The 17,285-nt window shown below is 39.1% G+C and overlaps 1 protein-coding gene across 4 annotated transcripts in view; it reads left to right on the top strand.

The window, feature by feature from the left end:
• The window catches only part of PTH2R (parathyroid hormone 2 receptor), a 53,820-nt gene that overhangs the window by 15,361 nt on the left and 21,174 nt on the right, over positions 1-17,285 (top strand). For all 4 annotated transcript variants that reach the window (XM_004426854.3, XM_087435735.1, XM_087435736.1 and 1 more), the window contains exons 3-5: positions 2,881-3,070; positions 4,286-4,439; positions 11,248-11,308. In XM_004426854.3, coding sequence (XP_004426911.2) covers positions 2,881-3,070; positions 4,286-4,439; positions 11,248-11,308 — 405 coding nt within the window. The remainder of the gene's footprint in view (positions 1-2,880; positions 3,071-4,285; positions 4,440-11,247; positions 11,309-17,285) is intronic.

The following is a 17,285-nucleotide window of genomic DNA, read 5'->3' on the forward strand; positions in this document are numbered from 1 at the left end:
TGATTTAGGCGATGTGTCGTGATTCTGGTGGGCAGAGGAGGGAAACGAGGGAAGACCTCCTGAGTGGAGTGAAATCTCAAATGATACCTGAGTATAAATAAGATTTAACCAAAAGAGGAGGCTGGGGGTGAGTTCGAAAGCTAAGTTTAGATCAAGAAAAAGCGTGGAATATTTGAGAATTCAGGATTTTGGTGTCGATGAGACTGGAGAGGTAAGCAGGGTGGAGAATGTCTTGAGGCCTGTGGGTTATAAGGAGTCTGGACTTTACCCTCAGAGCAGTGAGGAGCCATGAAGGATTTTAAGCGGAGGGACATGAGTGTCACCTGTGTTGTAAGGTGGAGTGACAGCTGGTGGGAAGCAAGACAGGAAGCCTGTCTTGGATAGAAATGGAAGATTTTGAGATAGATTAATTAAGATAGTAGTAATTTTAAGAATTTAGTGCTAAATTATATGTGGAAAAGAAGGGGTGAAGGTAGATAACATATTCAGAAAACTAAAATAGAGGATTTAGAAGCTAACAGAAACCGCAAGTAGAAAGAAGTTTTGTATTTTGTTTCCTATTATCTTAGAATCCCCTCTTCCTCAAAACTTCTCATACCTGTTTCCTGGTTTTTCTCCTTCGATTTATCACTATCGAATGTACTGTCTGGCGTTTTACACGTTTATCATTTTATTTTTATTTACATCTAGAATGTAAAGTACACCAGCGCAGGCATTTATTTTTTCTATTTGCTCGTTGCTGCCTTCTCAGTAGCTACAATGTACTTCATATGTACTGGTGCTCAATAAATATTTGTTGAATTAATAAATAAATGACTGGTTCTAATATTCCAACTTCTTCTAACACAATTACCCATATCGTAGTGGTCTAGTTTATATTACCAAAGCTTTTTCTTTATCGATTCACTAGCCCATTTATTCAGCAAGCATTTTTCTCTGTCACATGATAGACCTTTTTTGGTATTGATGGAGGGCAAGTTAAGATATGTCACAGACCAGAAAAGTAGTATGTGCACCTTCGAGAGAGACTGACCTATTAAATGATTATCAAATAAAAATTGTCAGTAGTACTGTAATACAGGTTTTTATAAAGGGCTTTGGGAACACCAAGGGGCTAGCCCCAACCTGACAAGACGAGGGAGAGAGACTTCCCAGAATAACTGGCGTGTGAGCTGACACTGAATGATGAGAGATTCAGACATTCCTAATAATAGAAACAGAATGTGCAGAGGCCAGAGGCACGAAGGAGCAGGGTGTGCTCAGAGAACATAGAAGAGCCCATGTGAATGCAGCGTTTAGTGCACAGGGAGGAGTGCCCGTGTAGGGCCAGCCAGGGAGAAACTAGGTTTTGCAGGACCTTGTCGAGAGCTTCGAATTTTGTCCTGTAAGGGCAGGTAACAGGGAGCCAATGAAGTCTTTAAGTAGAGAGTCACATGATCATATTTTTGGGGTTATAGAGGGTTTCAGCAAGATAGCCTTGTGGAGTTGGCTTGGCAGGTGTTCCCCCATTTTAGAGACAAGAAACTGAAGCTCAGCACCCAAAGTCACAAGGTCGTGGGTGGTCCCGCTGGACACAGAGCCGTCACCTTCTGACCCCTGTCCAGAGCTCATCCCATTGCACCAGCTTAGCTGTGGTTATTCAGAGTAATAGACAAATATTTATGAGAACAAAAGGTACATAAAATTTCAGGAGGATGCAGATTACATAATAGTTCATCACAGTATTTGATAGTGGATTCTTTCTAAACAATTGCTATACTATACAGCAAAATGTTATACAAAAAATTCAGAAACTCTTCTGTTTCACAAAACAAAATACTCCTTTATTAGGAGAGTAAATAGTGTTGAGGCTCTTAAGAATCAAAACCTGCTTATATACTGTGATGGCACTGTTCGCAGTAAGTCATTGCCACGTACACTTGATAACCTATCTGGCCAAGTACCGCTCACTTGTGAAGACGCTCCCAATGAAGAGTCACAGTCAGTGAGGAGGACTGTCTGGGCACAATGGACGCAAATGTGTGTCCCTAACATACGGACAATACAATACTTCCAAAAGGTCTAAATCTAGCTCATTCTCATTTGACCTTTCCCTCCTCTGTTATGAAATATAAAAATATATTATTGGATTAAAGAATGTCTTATTCCCTTACACTGAGTACTCTGTCCTCCTGGGAGAGACGGGGCAGTAGTGTGTTCACTGCACAGGCAGGTTGTGCTTTCTCGCAGTCAAGCTGTGTAGAGCTGGGCCTTTTGACCAGATTATACAACCCTTTTCCTAGCGTTATTTCATCAAACTTGAAAGAAAAATCTTTTGGAGTTAGCTTTCTGTACTGAAAGTTGGTGGTGCTGTATCTACTCCTAGGGAAGTTACTGACTTAACTTGCATCTAAGATCTTCTTATAATTCCAAAGCTTTTTATGTTAAAGTAAGCTTGTTTACGTTCTTACATTCCTAGGAAATAAAACTGTGTAATGCTATCAAAATGTCTTGCTTTTTCTTATAGAGAATGTATTGAAAATGTGAAAGTTTCAGTTTTAATAATGTTTATTCCTGTTCAAGGTGGTTCTCCACTAACCAATTTTTACTTTAATATCCAGTATAATATAATGCTATAATATAAAGTAGTATAATTTAACACTGCAAAATCTGGATAAACATGGTAGCAGATCAGGATAAATTTGAAATTAATTCGCAAAAAGTTACATTTTAGTTTTTGATCCCAGTTGTTTCTATTGGAAATACATAATGGGTTTCTGTCTTTGTTCAGGTTTACTATATTTTCATCTTTTTTGGGAGGGGTTTGGGCTCATTTATGTATTTTCTTTCCCTGTTTCTGATTTTATCCAAATCTAAATACTGAATATTTTCTCTCCATAGACGACTGCATTGCACTAGGAACTATATCCACATGCACTTGTTTGTGTCTTTCATGCTGAGAGCTGCCAGCATCTTTGTCAAGGACAGAGTGGCCCACACTCACCTGGGTGCAGAGGGGCTGCGGTCCCTGATGACGCAGGCTGACCCACGAGCTTCCATAGGAGCGCCTTCTTTGGACAAATCACAATACGTGAGTGTTTTCACCATTTTCTCTCATTACAGCTTTGAATAAAATTACAAATAAGTAAAATTTTACAGTCCACTAAATGCGTTAACTTATGCTGTCTTGTCTTATATCTGAACAAAGTGGAATAGGTGACCAGTTTATATACTGACATTCACTACCTCAATTCCGTCCTCAACTCTCATGCCCAATCACTCATCATCTTAGATTATTAAAAGTGCTTGGGCTCTTTCCTCGAGAACATCCTGGGATGGAAACTTCAAAAAGCACATGATTGGAATGCATCTGTTTTATGGCCCGTGGCAGCTGTTGTGGCTCACCATTTTCAGAAGTAAGAAGCCCACTTGCAGAATCAGAAGCTTGGGCCTTGAAAGCCTGTGACATTTAGTTCCTTTATTGTAGACGCAAAGACTTGTTCCGATATAAGATCCCATGCTACTTGATTCTGCTGTTAAAGGTCTGGATGTTATTTAGTAAATAGGATCACCCAATAATTCAGTTAATTAGAAGCATTATCATCATTGGAGCAATATATCTGGAAATTAGGTGTTGTAGATTGATTGTCTTGATGGTGTGAATTAATGTCCCGGCTGTATCTTTGCCCTTTGGCCTGTGGCTTTGGAGTCCCTGCCGATTCTGATTCTGGACTGGCTTTGTGACTTGTTTTATCCGACAGTAGAAGTGGAAGTGACAGTGTGCCAGTCTAGGGTAGACCTCTATGAGTGAGCCTCGCCAGGATCAGTGAAGTCTGGCCCAGATCAGCAGAGTCACCTAGCCAATCCATAGAAATCGTAAGACATATTAAATGTTTATTGTTTTAAGCCATTAACTTTTGGGGCATAAAAAAGACCAGAATGAAATAAATTTGTGGTAAAATGATGGATAATATTTCTTCTTTATGCTTTTCTCTACTTTTCTGATTTTCTCTGATGATCATGTATTGTTTTTATAAACAAAAAAAATTAAGGAAAAGTGATTTTTTATAACTTCTAAAGGAAAAAAATCTTACTTTAAAAATACAACCAAACCCATAGTCTTAAAAATGCTATATTAAAATAACTTTGTTCTGGTCTCTTTCAACAGTCTTGGCCTTCGTATGTTATGTACAAGACATATTAGATTACAAAAAACAAAGGGAGAACTGCTCTTTAGTGGTCTAATGTTGGCATCCAGTACAATTTGGAGCTCTAATATGATGCGATTCTGGTTTATTTGTAACAGGTTGGGTGCAAGATTGCTGTTGTGATGTTTATTTACTTCTTGGCTACAAACTACTATTGGATCTTGGTGGAAGGTCTCTACCTGCATAGTCTGATCTTCGTGGCGTTCTTTTCAGACACCAAATACCTGTGGGGCTTCACCTTGATAGGCTGGGGTAAGGCCTGTATGTCTCCTTTCCTTTAAACTGGATCATGGGCTCCAGGCCTTTCTGTCCTGCCTGTCGTTAGCATTCTTTCGGCCATTTTCCTGATATAATTCCTCCCCATCTTTATCCCTGCTTCTGTCTCTTTCATTGTTCATTGGGGAAAATTACTAAGGTCAAGTCTCTAATCCTCCCAGTGGTAACAAAGTTTTCATGTTTAACTTATGGTTAGTGATCTTAGGTCAGATTCTTGAGAGGATTCTTTGGTGGAAATATAAGAGAACATATTGTTAGTCACACACATTTAGAACTGCTATGCTCATGTCTTATGATGTCACTGTCCTGATTTAGCAATAATTTCCTAAAAATTTTGATTTTTGAATTTCTGAGATATAATAACCCATCTTTGATTTATATTTCTAGGTTGTATAATGAGAATGCCAGAGAGGAATTTATAAGGCCGTCTTGACTACGTTTAACAACACAAATTACACCTAATTATGTAGACTTACTGTGTCTCCTGGAAGGAAATAATTCAAATTACTTTTGGCATAAATAATTTAAAAAAAAAGATATTCAGCTCACATTCCAAAAATGCCTTATCAGTACTAGAAGGATTACTGGATAGGCGCTATCTCATCAAGGTGTGGAGAAAAGGATGTGGTTTGTTTGTTAAAATTTAAGATAAATGAAAACTCATGTGGTTAAAATGAAGAAGTCTGAAGATTAACAATTGCGGATCTCAACTGTTATTTTAATATCCAAATCATGAGGTGCTCAGCACAGGAAAAAAAATAACTCAGTGGCTCAAGATTAAATTTGAGGGGTTTTCCTCCAAAATAATAGTATTCCTTTGCCTGCTTTGCCTTAATATTGTTTTAACATTTGAAAATGTGAAGTAACGAGTATTACATTTCGTGCTAATTAATTAATAACCTTAAGAAGACAAAGGGTCAGTTTACTGTAACACTTAATTTATTATGAAATAATGATTGTTGTGAATAAAGTTTTATTTCTGAAGGCAAGTTTTCTATTTTAAGGGTCTCCATTATCTTTGACTAGCAGTTACTAAAAATAAAAAAGATAGATTTTGTTTTTTAAGGGTACCTTGGAAATTTCCTCAACAGTTTTCAGTAGTTTGCCTTCAAATCAAAATTATATCTGTGTACCCATATAATTACTAGACGTGGATAAAGGTGTTGATAGAAAATTCAGCAATGAATAGAGACGTATGTCTGAGTTACATTTTACTTTTTGGATTTCCACACCACTAGTCACACATAATAAATTCTTTTTTCTTTGTTTACTTATTGGTTTGATAGCTAACTCCCCATCAACTCTCATTTGGGCTGAATCACTCAGTCTGTTCCTCCTTCAAGACAGGACTTCGTCCCACTGAAACCCAGGAAAACTAGTTTTCAAATTTCTCTCTGAAAAAAATAAAAAATAGTCAAGGTTCCAGCGAGCTTCTTTGCAAGTATGAGTTTCTTACTTTCCTTTACAACTTTTATTTGTTTGTCTACAAGCATTTTGGCATAGGAATGACCACCATGGTCGATGAGCATCATTACTTGAAATCTTCGTTTCATCAAATGGTTCAGGAACATACATGAAAGCAAGTAGGATTTACATGGAGGCTCACTCTGAAAAAAGCAAGTCACGTGCAATCTCATGCTCATGTAGTTAACCTCAATCTAAAACAGTAATGACCCATCTTTATGGAGTTATGGTTCTGTAGTTGATCTGTCTTCTGACTCTGTCTCTCTTTGCAACTCCATTTAAAAAAAAAATAAATTGTCTGGTCTAGGGCATATATAATTAAAAGAATATTCTTTTAAGAGTATCCCTCTGCTCCTAAAACAGCTACCATTTAATGAAATAAATATCCAAGTCTATTTTTCTCTTATCTCCACACTGAGAGTTAGATTTAAAAAAATCATTTTTAATTCTGACTCATTTTTCCAAATCCCTATAAGAAAAATAATGATCAAAAACATCATAGCTGCTTTGCAGGATGCTTTGCTAGAATAATTCGTAGGAATCCGGTTTCAAACTTTCTCCCAACGATGAGATTTACTGGCTTCACTGGAGGAGAGAGCTTGCTTGGATTCCTTTGTCACCTGTATAGACTCTTCAGCTGGGTAAATACTCAGAACTTTATTACTCACATTGTGGTGATGTTGGGGTTACATTATTTACATTGATTCTGCTGATTCTTAACAATAGATTGGAAGGGAAGGAAATTACAGTCTAAAGAGGTGCAGATGCCATATCTGACCTTTACTAAATTGAAGGCAAATATTTAACATGACTGTTTTTACACGTCTGTATCACGACACAGGATGTATAGAGGAGAAAAGGCAAATACTAATGATAACTATGTTTCTTTTCTTTTAACCAACCACATTCTTAATTTTCCCTATCCCTGCCTCAATTTTCTCATAAATAAGGCACTTTATTCTTGATTCCACTTTGTTCTTTCAACTATTTTTCTATATATTTAATTCTGTATTTGAAACCTGTCAGTCTTGTTTCTTTGTCCTTATTGAATGTGGTAAGTTACCTCTATGTTAGCAGCCACTCTTAATTTTCACCTGTCAGATGAGACGTCGGTGTGTACATATTGTCATATAAAAGCACCTGTCCTGGTTATGCCCTGCTGCCAAGCTTCCGTCTAGAGTATTTTCACATTCTGTATTCTCTGAAAATGCTCAAGAGAAGGTACTATACTTCAGTTTTATTTTCTCTGTATAAAATTATCTCAATCCAGCAGAGATTTTTTGATTGTCTTTTGGCAGTAAATACAGCTGAAGTACAGAGATATGAGTTATAGTCCCGCCCACCAGAAGCATGCGCTATGACCCTTTAGGTTACTTTGTTTTCTGTTTTTCTCATATGTATTATATTCAAAATATTAAATTTATAAAATCTGTTCATGAAATTATTTGATAGTCAATATAACAGCTTTACACAATTAAAAACCTTCATTATTTGCTTCAAGCAAAACATAAAACCTAGAAAAACCACTTAGTTTTCCTATGATTTTAATGCCATTATTAATTCTATTGAAGGTTATCTTAAAGTTACGATTATATTTAACCATTAGAGTCAATAAAAGATCCATATTTTGACCCTACTTTGTGAAAGATAAGGAAGTTGGTTCTCTCTGTTTGTCATTTTCCCAGACTTTTAAAATGTAATTTGGAGTTTTACTTCTAATCATTTAAAATTACATAAATTACTACCTCTTTCAAAGAAAATAAATTATAGTCAACTTTGGCTTCAAATTTGTAACAGTTATGTAGATTTATCTCTACGGGTTCACCTGGTTTCAAGATTCCACCTTCTCTCCACCAGTTTGATTTTCTACTGTTTCTGCCCGCTGACGATGTTTAATTCAGTAAACATATTTTCTTTTCCATTGTAGCTCTTCTGTTTCAGGCTGTCCTTTCTCACAATGCCCTTCTCTATTCTTCTAGAGCATTTTTTGGACTATGAATTAGATATATTTTTAAAATATTTCTTTTGTTTCCTCTAGTAATTCCATCTCAGGGGAGGTAGCTCTTCTCAAGTTTCATAAATAGACACCCTCCTTTGTAACAGCGGAAGACTTTCAGAGGCTCTGCAGTTTTCCTGACAGAGAGATGTGCTCATTCAGTGTTGGCTTTAGAGTCCTGTGAGAATGGAGAACAGTTCTGCCAAAATCGTATAGAGGGTCTTCCAGGTTCCTTAAAGAATGGATCAGCGGGTGATGGGCAGCCTCCTGCGATGAGCAGAGAGGGAGCTGGAGGCGTGGCCTGCAGCTTCATGTTTGAGCAAATTGACTGGATTTCCAGGGAAGTCAAGGTTTCTGGTTAGTAAGACATTATATGTCTGTGGCAAATCTGAGAATCCCCATGTCTTGATGGGTCTCTAGTTTTTAGGGCTAACTCTGTACTTTATGATCAAGCTGTGACTACAATAGCATTGCAGGAGGAGGGTAAGGCTGAGGCCGGGTTCTGAGAAGCCTCTGAAGTATGCAAAATGGGATAAAATTACATAGAACCTGTCACCCCACTTTTTATGCAGTGGGATGCTGTATAAGTTTTTATTTGAAGAAAGTGTAATTGCTGAAAATTTTTGGCTGCTGTTAGTCCAAACCGTCATTTTAAAGGAGAGCAGTAATGGGGCCAGAGCAGAACTCAAGTCTACTTTTCTCGGACCAGATTTGCCTCCCTCTCAGAGTTGCTTACTGATACAGACACATTTTACAGAAATAACTCAGCTCTCAAGGTAAATGCATGTATTGAGTAGCATTCAAATTTACATTAAATTTACTTAAATTAAGATTTAAATTTAAAATAACTTTTAAATATCAAACTTTTTTTCTATATTTGTGTTCTCAATTATGTAATAATGTGATACTAAGATCCTTAAAGATTCTCAAAACGGTTTCTGTTCTTTATTCCTCCATAGTTAGCTCTATGCTAGTCTTGTGAATGAGGGTCCTCCAAGAGGCTTGCAATTTCAGTAAGACATGGTGCTCTATATAAGATATTTGTTATAATTATCATCTAAAACATAATTCCAACTCAAGCACCATTAATCAATGTGTATAGAACATCATTCAGGAAATTGCCTGATCAGGAGATTGTAAAGGAAGCAGAAGACCTGCAAACCAGAAAATGTGAAAATTTGATCATAGTCAGACAGACACTTTTTAAAGATAGCCTGGGCAGCAGAAGAGCAAAGGGACCCACGTCAAGCCTTTTTGAACCTTCCTGTCAGAAGGAGCCATGCTCCCTCCGTTACAGAGAGTCATTCTTGTTTCTTCTTCATAGCGCTAATTGATAACTGAAGTTGTGTTATTAATTTTGCCTCCCCAACCAGAATATGTTTCAGGAAAACAGGTTTATTGTTTATCTGTTCATTGTTTTATCTTCTGAGACTAGAACAGTCCTTGACACATAAGTAGGCACTTCGTAAATGCTTACTGGATGTGTGGTTGGACAGATGGATGGATTGTAGATGGATGGATGGATAGAATATGCCAGCTGGAAACTAAGAAATAACCGGAACTGGGAAGATCTATTTTGAGAAAAACAATTTCCTGGAACATAGAATTTGAGCATATTTTTAAAAAAAAAGTTATATACAAACAATAAATAAAATTGGAGTATAGAATCATAAAACTAAGTAACCACACAGGCAGGCTGAGGCTAAATCCAATCAGATGATCACTGAGGAGAGCAAAGATATTCTGTGTTGAGGGCATTATCTTATTTTCATTTTTTAATGAAATTTTTATTCATCTGAATCTATTTCTTTGTTCACTTTTTTTGCTAAGAAAGAATATCTTAAAAATTACAAATCCCCATGGCGTAGAGGTTAAGTGCACGCGCTCCACTGCTGGCGGTCCGGGTTCGGATCCCCGGGCGCACGCTGAGGCACCGCTGTCAGGCCATGCTGTGGCGGCGTCCCATATAAAGTGGAGGAAGATGGGCACAGATGTTAGCCCAGGGCCAGTCTTCCTCAGCAAAAAGAGGAGGATTGGCATGGATGTTAGCTCAGGGCTAATATTCCTCACAAAAAACAAAAAAACAAAAAAAAAATGTGTTTTTAAAGGTAAAAAATTTAATATTGTGTTTATTAAAAAATGTTCTAAGTTAGATTAAAATGTTTTCTCTCCCTTTGTAAGGTGCTTCCCAGCTTCTGTCATGTTTTTGTCAGGGTCTCTCTTTCCTTTTTTTAACCCTCTTTCATAAAGGCCACAGAATGAACAGTTGTCCATTGCACCCTTCGGTCTTCTGTTGGGGTATTCTGTAAAGTCGTGGTGTGTGATTGTTTTGTGTCAGAGTCTGTCAACTGTAGCGTGAACTCAGCAGTCGACCTTCCCTGCCTCACGGACGTGTGGAAAGTCAGTAGAACAGACTTGACATTGCAGCTCACGAGGTGTTTATCTTCTGTGAAGGATGAATATCTCTTGCTCACATCATCACACTAACATAGTGACCACCCTTCGCCAAGCTGTTCATGCATGCAGATGCTTTGTCTTCAGCCAATATGAACAAAAAGCAGAAGAGGCTAAACTGACCAAAACTTCCTGATTTTGTAACTTGCAGTATAGCCTCTCTGTGCCTTCCACTTTTAGAAGGAAAAAGTTCTAATGTTTTAAAACAGCAGCCTCCCTGCAGCTCCTCGTGAGTCCCCCTGTTGCTTCACTCCCCTGGAAAGCATGTGCTGTCAGTGTGACAAGTCAGCGTCCAGTGCGCTGGCCACTGCTTGCTTCTGGTGCCGGGAACTTCAGTCCCGGCACCCTCCAGATGTGGCTTGGCCTGTATCCCTGAAGTGGAAATTGGGCCAACCTCCATCCTCAGACTTTCAGGAACACATAACCTCAGTGTGCCTGGCTCATTTCTCAAATGGAGAAGAGGAAAATTAAGTGGACTTTTCTTGCTCACATATCAATATTTTTCATGTGTGTTTTTCTATCTCAACTTTTTTTTGTGAGGAAGATTGGCCCTGAGGTAACATCTGTTGCCAATCTTCTTCTTTTTGCTTGAGGAAGACCATCGCTGAGTCAACATCTGTACCCATCTTCCTCTACTTTATATGTGGGACGCTGCCACAGCATCACCTGTGGGGCATAGGTGTGCGCCTGGGATCCGAACTCGGCAACCCAGGCACCAAAGCAGTGTGTGCGAACCCAACCACTATGCCACCAGGCCGGCCTCCCTTTCTCAACTTTTAATAGTATATTTTTATGTGTGGGGAATATAAGAAAAAAAAAATCTCTTAATCTTAGGAGAAATATGGTCTCTGAATCCTTTTCTGATTGCAGGGTTCCCAGCGGTGTTTGTTGCAGCCTGGGCTGTGGCACGGGCAACTCTGGCTGATGCGAGGTGAGTAGAAAGAAGGGTTAGGGAGAGCCTCCGAGTTTCTCAGGACTCTGACTCCCTGTTTGGACTCACTTGCTGCTCTTCTTGATGGCGTTGCCCTTTGGGGACTCCCGTACCTTGCCAGCAAGCTGTCCATCCCAGAGGCCACCGAACAGACAGGCTTACAAACCAGGTTAGGATGCTCCAACTCCACACTTCTGAAATCAGTTTAAAACACATTGTGACAAGCAAGAGGGAGGAGATGGGTATGCTAACACACTTAGGATCTGGTGCAAGCAGGTGGAAGGACTGTACCACCCGAGTCCTGGGATAGGCAATATGCACGTATCCTCTCTCTGCTGCATCAGCCTTCCCCACTGATGGTGTGGTTGTGAGGACCAGAGATGAGGTGGCAGCAAGGGGACCCAGATGGAAGATGGCCAGGGCCAGTGACACACACCTGCTGTCTCAGAGGTGCAGGTGCAGGTACGCCTGGCCGCAGCTGTAGCTGCCAGTTACCTGGGGAGCAGCTCTGGGTTTCATTTGTGTTTCTTGGGCAAAGGATATGTGGGCATGGGTTTCCCCCATCAGTGGCTGAATTAAGATGTCAAGACCAGTGAGCCTTGGGATATGTCGTGCCTTTCATGTATTTAGTGTATCAGGGATATGTCATGCCCAGATGCCTCACTTATATTAGTACCTATGTTTAACACGCATGCTCTACTTACTAACTGCTTATCTATATTGAAATGCAAACTCTAGATTTCATCCATCCCATTTGTTTTCTTGTCTTTTCAACAACAAAACAAATGCACTTTAGAAATGGAATCCATCCTAGTGAATCACTAGCCCCCAGTTGTCTAGGTTTCTCTTTAGAGGCTACATGATGAATGGATACTGAAACATTCATTTCTTTGTATTATTTCTAGTTTTAGTAATGAAGAGTCAAAGAAAGAAAGGGAGAAAGTGGGAAAGCATTTGGGTGCCTGCCCTTTGCTCTGGTAGTCAGACTTCCAGCGGTGGGCTGAACTGTGTCCCCAAAATTCATATGCGGAAGCCCTAAGCCCAGTGTGACAGTATTTGGGAACAGGGCCCACAGGAGGTAATTAAGGTTAAATGAAGTCATAAGGGTGGGGCTCTGGCATGACAGGATTAGTGTTCTCTGAGAAGAGACCCCGGAGAGCTCCCTCCCTCCCCGTGTGCACACAAAGCGAGGGTCGTGTGCACACATCAGGGAGACAGGAAGAGAGGCCTCCCCGGAAACGGAGCCTGCTGCACCTCGGTCTGGACTTCAGCCTCCAGACTGTGAGAAAGTGCATATCTGCTGTCTAAGCTGCCTGGTCTGTAGCGTGTTGTCCTGGCAGCCTGGGCTGACTAGACGCTTGTGACACGTGAAAAGGCTATTTAAAGAGACAGCTTTAACTTACACGTGTGGTCATGCTGAGCATCCTTTGGTGTTAACAGAATACAATTCACTGTCCACAGATTGTGTACATTTCACGGCGGCAACTCCTTTTTGTTAGCTCCTGGGAGCCTTTCTTTAACTTGAGCCTACATGTTTGCTTTGAGTTATTAGGTATTTCCTTCAGAAATTGTTTTGTCTGTATGCAGTGCCACCTTACGTGGGCACCTGAACTCTGTAGAGAACCAGCCACAGTTCCCGAAAATCTGAGCTCCCTGGTGGTTACCTTCAGGTGCAGCCTTCCTGCGACTTGCTCCAAAGCTCCCACTCAGCTGCCCTCGGTTCTAGAACTTACTGGCTTTGCGTTTCACTTGCTTTTATCTCTTCATGCTCTTTGGATTTTTAGCAGTTGAGGGTTCATGATACCTACATTGTTACCGTTATTGCTATATTTACACAGCAATATTGGAAATCTCAGAGAAAACCCGTGGCATCTGCTATTCGATTTCTTGGAGGAGGGAGGGGGGTTAAGTCAGTAAAGAGGTACTAAATAATGCTGAATAATTTGCCCTAAGATGTGTAACCCTCCAACTGAGATTCAGAATTTTAGAGAAGGTAGGACCGAAGGCATTTTTGGGTCTGATCCTCTCATTTGAGACATGAATAAAATGAGACCTGGAGACATCAGGTTACTCTTCAGAGCCGGCCTGGAACAATTCTGACTCACTCATCTATTCAACAGAGGGAGCACGGGCTTTGAGCACAGAGGGAAAGCAAATACATTCATGATGTATTTTATATTGAATTAGATAATTGGTTTTCTTAGTTATCTTGCGTTCTTTCTTAAAAATCATAAACTAAATCATAAACTGTTAATAATCATAAGTCTTTTTGCTAAAAAAAAGAAATACAACTTTATTATTTTTGAGGCAAAGAATCTATTAGATACATAATATTTTGAAAAATACAACGGATACTTAATATTGCTCTAAAACAGTTGAATTAAGGTAAAAAAATTAAATATATGTTAGATTATGTGACTCCTCTGTGCAAAATATTTATTCCTACCTTTCTCAGAATAAAATCTTGAATTCTGTACTGAGTGCCCTGATCTGAGAGTGATAATTGGGTTAAGGGGTCAATTTACATTTATTTTCCATATAAAATAAAACTGTATTACCACATACATGGCATGATTTCAAAATTGCCTGATTTGAAGGCATGAAATTCAGCTCGTCTATAGTTAGAAAATGTTTGTGGGTTTTCTTGAGCATGATCTGACCTCTGTGTGTGCCAGGTCACAAGTTCAGTGGAGAGAGCAGACTCGGAGCATCTCCAAAGGACCGAGGGGGTCCCTGCTCCTGTCTGACACTGGAGATTCATCTTTTTCTGATCTTGCCTTTCAAGACTAGAACTCCGATTTTCTGTGCATCTTGGCCAGTTAGAGTTAAGCAGATCATACCTACTTTGAGAAGATGCTCTAAACTCTATTGAATATTCAAAGGAAGTCTCTTCCAGTTCTAAAATTCTATCAAAAGAGTGATTTGGCTAAGGTAGGATGAGATAATTGAGTGTTTAGATTGGACAAATGAACTTTAAAAAGTATTTTTGTTTCTTTTTCATTTTACTTGCAAAAGCCAAAACATCTTATAAGATATCTTATTACCTTCTCCTCCTCATTCAAAGTAGATAAGAGATGCCAGCAGGAGAGGTGGGGCCTGCAGTGGAAAGGACCTAGAAAGGATGCCGGGTCGCTCCTGGGAGATCTGCCCTTGCTCTGCTTGTGTCAGACTGTGGGCTGTGGAGACGATGGAGTGTTCAGTCAGTATGAGTCCCTGGATCTCTCTGGTCGGGCAGTGCGTCTCCTGCTTCTGGGTCCTGGCTGCAGGAAGTCCTCCGTCCTAGTCAGACCTCTGTGCCTTCCGCTCCACCGTTCATTCCTGCACTTCCTAGAGTGTTAAAATTTATTTTAAAAAATCGGAACAGAGGGTAGTTTCTGGGCCATGGTAACAAACACAGTATGAGCTGAGACATTGGGTATTTATGAAAAACAAGGATTAAAGCATTTTCTTAAAAAAAAATCTGAGGTCTTGGGTGCCTCTGATATCAAAAGGCAAACTTGAAACTTGGACATTGAAAATGATAAAAGTCAAGTTTTTCCTTTTTTTAGAGGTAGCTGGTTGTGACCTACTTCCAAATACAAGTAGTTTGTAGAGCTGGAATTGTCTCCAGTGTGTTAGGAGACGCCATGATGAAATGTCATTGAGGCAGAGAGAGAAGATTGTGAAGATATCACCAAATATCAAAACTGAAAAGAAATTTATGGAATCTAAGAGTTTTGTAGCTAGTGAATCAATGTTCAGTTTATACTCGTACAGTGTCTGTCCCTTTCCTTACAGTGGAAAGCCTTTTTAGGGTAGTGTGATAGACGCTCTGCACAGCTCAGTAACACTGTCTTTCATCTTTCTTGTCTGGTTGAATAATGTGAAAAATAGATGCATGCAAATCATGCTAGGATATGCTCGGTGATGTGTAAGTGTAAAAGTCCCCTGTCTTTGATTTCCATTGTTATTCAGACTTCAGATTTCAGGGTGGCTGGACCAGGATTACCCTGTATTCTAGGGATCTGCTTGATCTAACTGAGAATATCCTCTCAATGGGATGCTGTGCTACTGAGCTCTCTTGGTACTGATATGGAAAGAAATAAAAAATATACTGCCAAGAAAGATCAAGTTGCAGAATAGGGTATACATTGCATTTTTTTGTAAGATAGGGGAAAATAAGATTATAGTATTTGTATATATGTCAATGAAAATAATCCATAGTCAATCTATAAATCAAAATTGGGGTGACTTTATTATGAGCCAGGTTTGAGGACTATAGTCTGGGCCCTTCCTTCCCCAAAGAAGCATACATCACATATGACAGGAATATCTCCTTTACTGCTGTCACGAAATGCTTAGCTGGCACAGCAGGTCAGTGGTCACAAGGTGAGCATAGCAGGTCAGTAATTAATCCTTAGTTTCCAGGAAGAGAGGCTTATCCTTAAGGAAATGGCAATATAGGGGGAAGATACATCCCTATCTTTAAGGGCATCATCTTGTCTTTGGGACATGGTAAATGTTTAAAGCAGATGTACAGTGCATGCTCAGCAGGCCATGTCAGGCTCTTTTGGAAAAACAACGTCAGGCTGAATTAGTTTTACACCAAATGGCTTCCTCATAATATTCCAGTATATCCTTTGCTGTTCATTTGTTTATCATATATGTAAGAGAACACTGGAAGCATATACAATAAAGGAATAAAAGACGTTACCTGTACGGAGAGGGGCAGAGGCAGAGGTAGACAGGAACATGGGAGGACAGAGATGTCTCAGCATCTGTCTTTTTATATAGTTTGATTTTGGAAAGGAGAATGTATTGCCTATATAAAAATTAAATTTAAAAAAATGTAGTTATCACATGTGTGCTGAAAATGTTTTACCTTCAGGGAATATTTGAAATAGGTTTTTATTATCCATGACTCGTTCATTAATTTAAAAGTAACTTTTTGATAAGTTTACCATCTAGAATTAAAAAATTATCATTATATCCCTAAAATTTCTTTATAAGATTTCATTTACTGTTGCCACAATCAATGCTAGGTTTTGTCTATGGAGAAAGAAACTGAAGGCTTTTATTTCTATATCTTTAATTTAAAGAAACTGTTTAAAGTGCTACATGAAAGTTTCAAGTGGAACTAGTTTTTCTCAACCCGCGCTGCTTATTCTGGTGTAAGACCTTCACCACGAACCAGATTGGGTGAGGCTGAGTCAGACTTACTCGAATTCAGTTCACTCCCGCAAACGTTTATTGATGTCTATGTGCTGTGTCCTGTTCTGAGCACTTAGAATACATCAGAAAACAAGAACAAATTGTCCCTGCCCATGTGGGACTGAAATCCTAGTTGGGTGGGAGGGGCAGGAAGTAAGTGTAACAAATAGGTAATTACACAGTGTTTTTATTAAGTACTGCTAAAAACTAACTTTTTAAAATTAAAGAAAATAATGGATCTTATGCAAATATACAAGGAGCCCCTGTCACAGACTTTTTAACTCACTAATTAATGAGGGAACCAGTAAGATGTTATAACCAGTTCACAGGAGAAAAAAAGAATCACGTGTTTATATTTAGTAAAGTTTATATTTGAAATAAATTTGCAAATAAATGTGAAAACTGGTCAATATTCGCAGGGTGCTCATCAATTACGTTCCACGGAACACAGCTAGTTTTCATTTCTGTGGACAAAGGTCATTTTCATTCAGTTTTCCATTATTTTCCGATCCATGAGAGTCATTTGCATTCTTGTCAGTAGAGTCCTACAACTTATGGAGTTATAATAGAACTGCCCTGACTGCTGAAACTGAGAGCCTTTCTCTCGTTCCAGTGATGATAAAAATGAAGTATCGATTGCACCACGTTTAGAAGACTACAATTTTTTTGTGGCTCTGGAAATGTGGTTTTAACTCTTGTTACTATAAAAATAACTCACCAATATTTATTGATACTCTAGAGCTAACAGTATGGATACCAGGACCCATTACACACTTTTTTCACTGGT

The sequence above is a fragment of the Ceratotherium simum genome, chromosome 9 (assembly GCF_057802395.1).
Source record: "Ceratotherium simum simum isolate JZ-2026a chromosome 9, ASM5780239v1, whole genome shotgun sequence".
In the NCBI taxonomy this organism is placed as follows: Eukaryota; Metazoa; Chordata; class Mammalia; order Perissodactyla; family Rhinocerotidae; genus Ceratotherium; species Ceratotherium simum.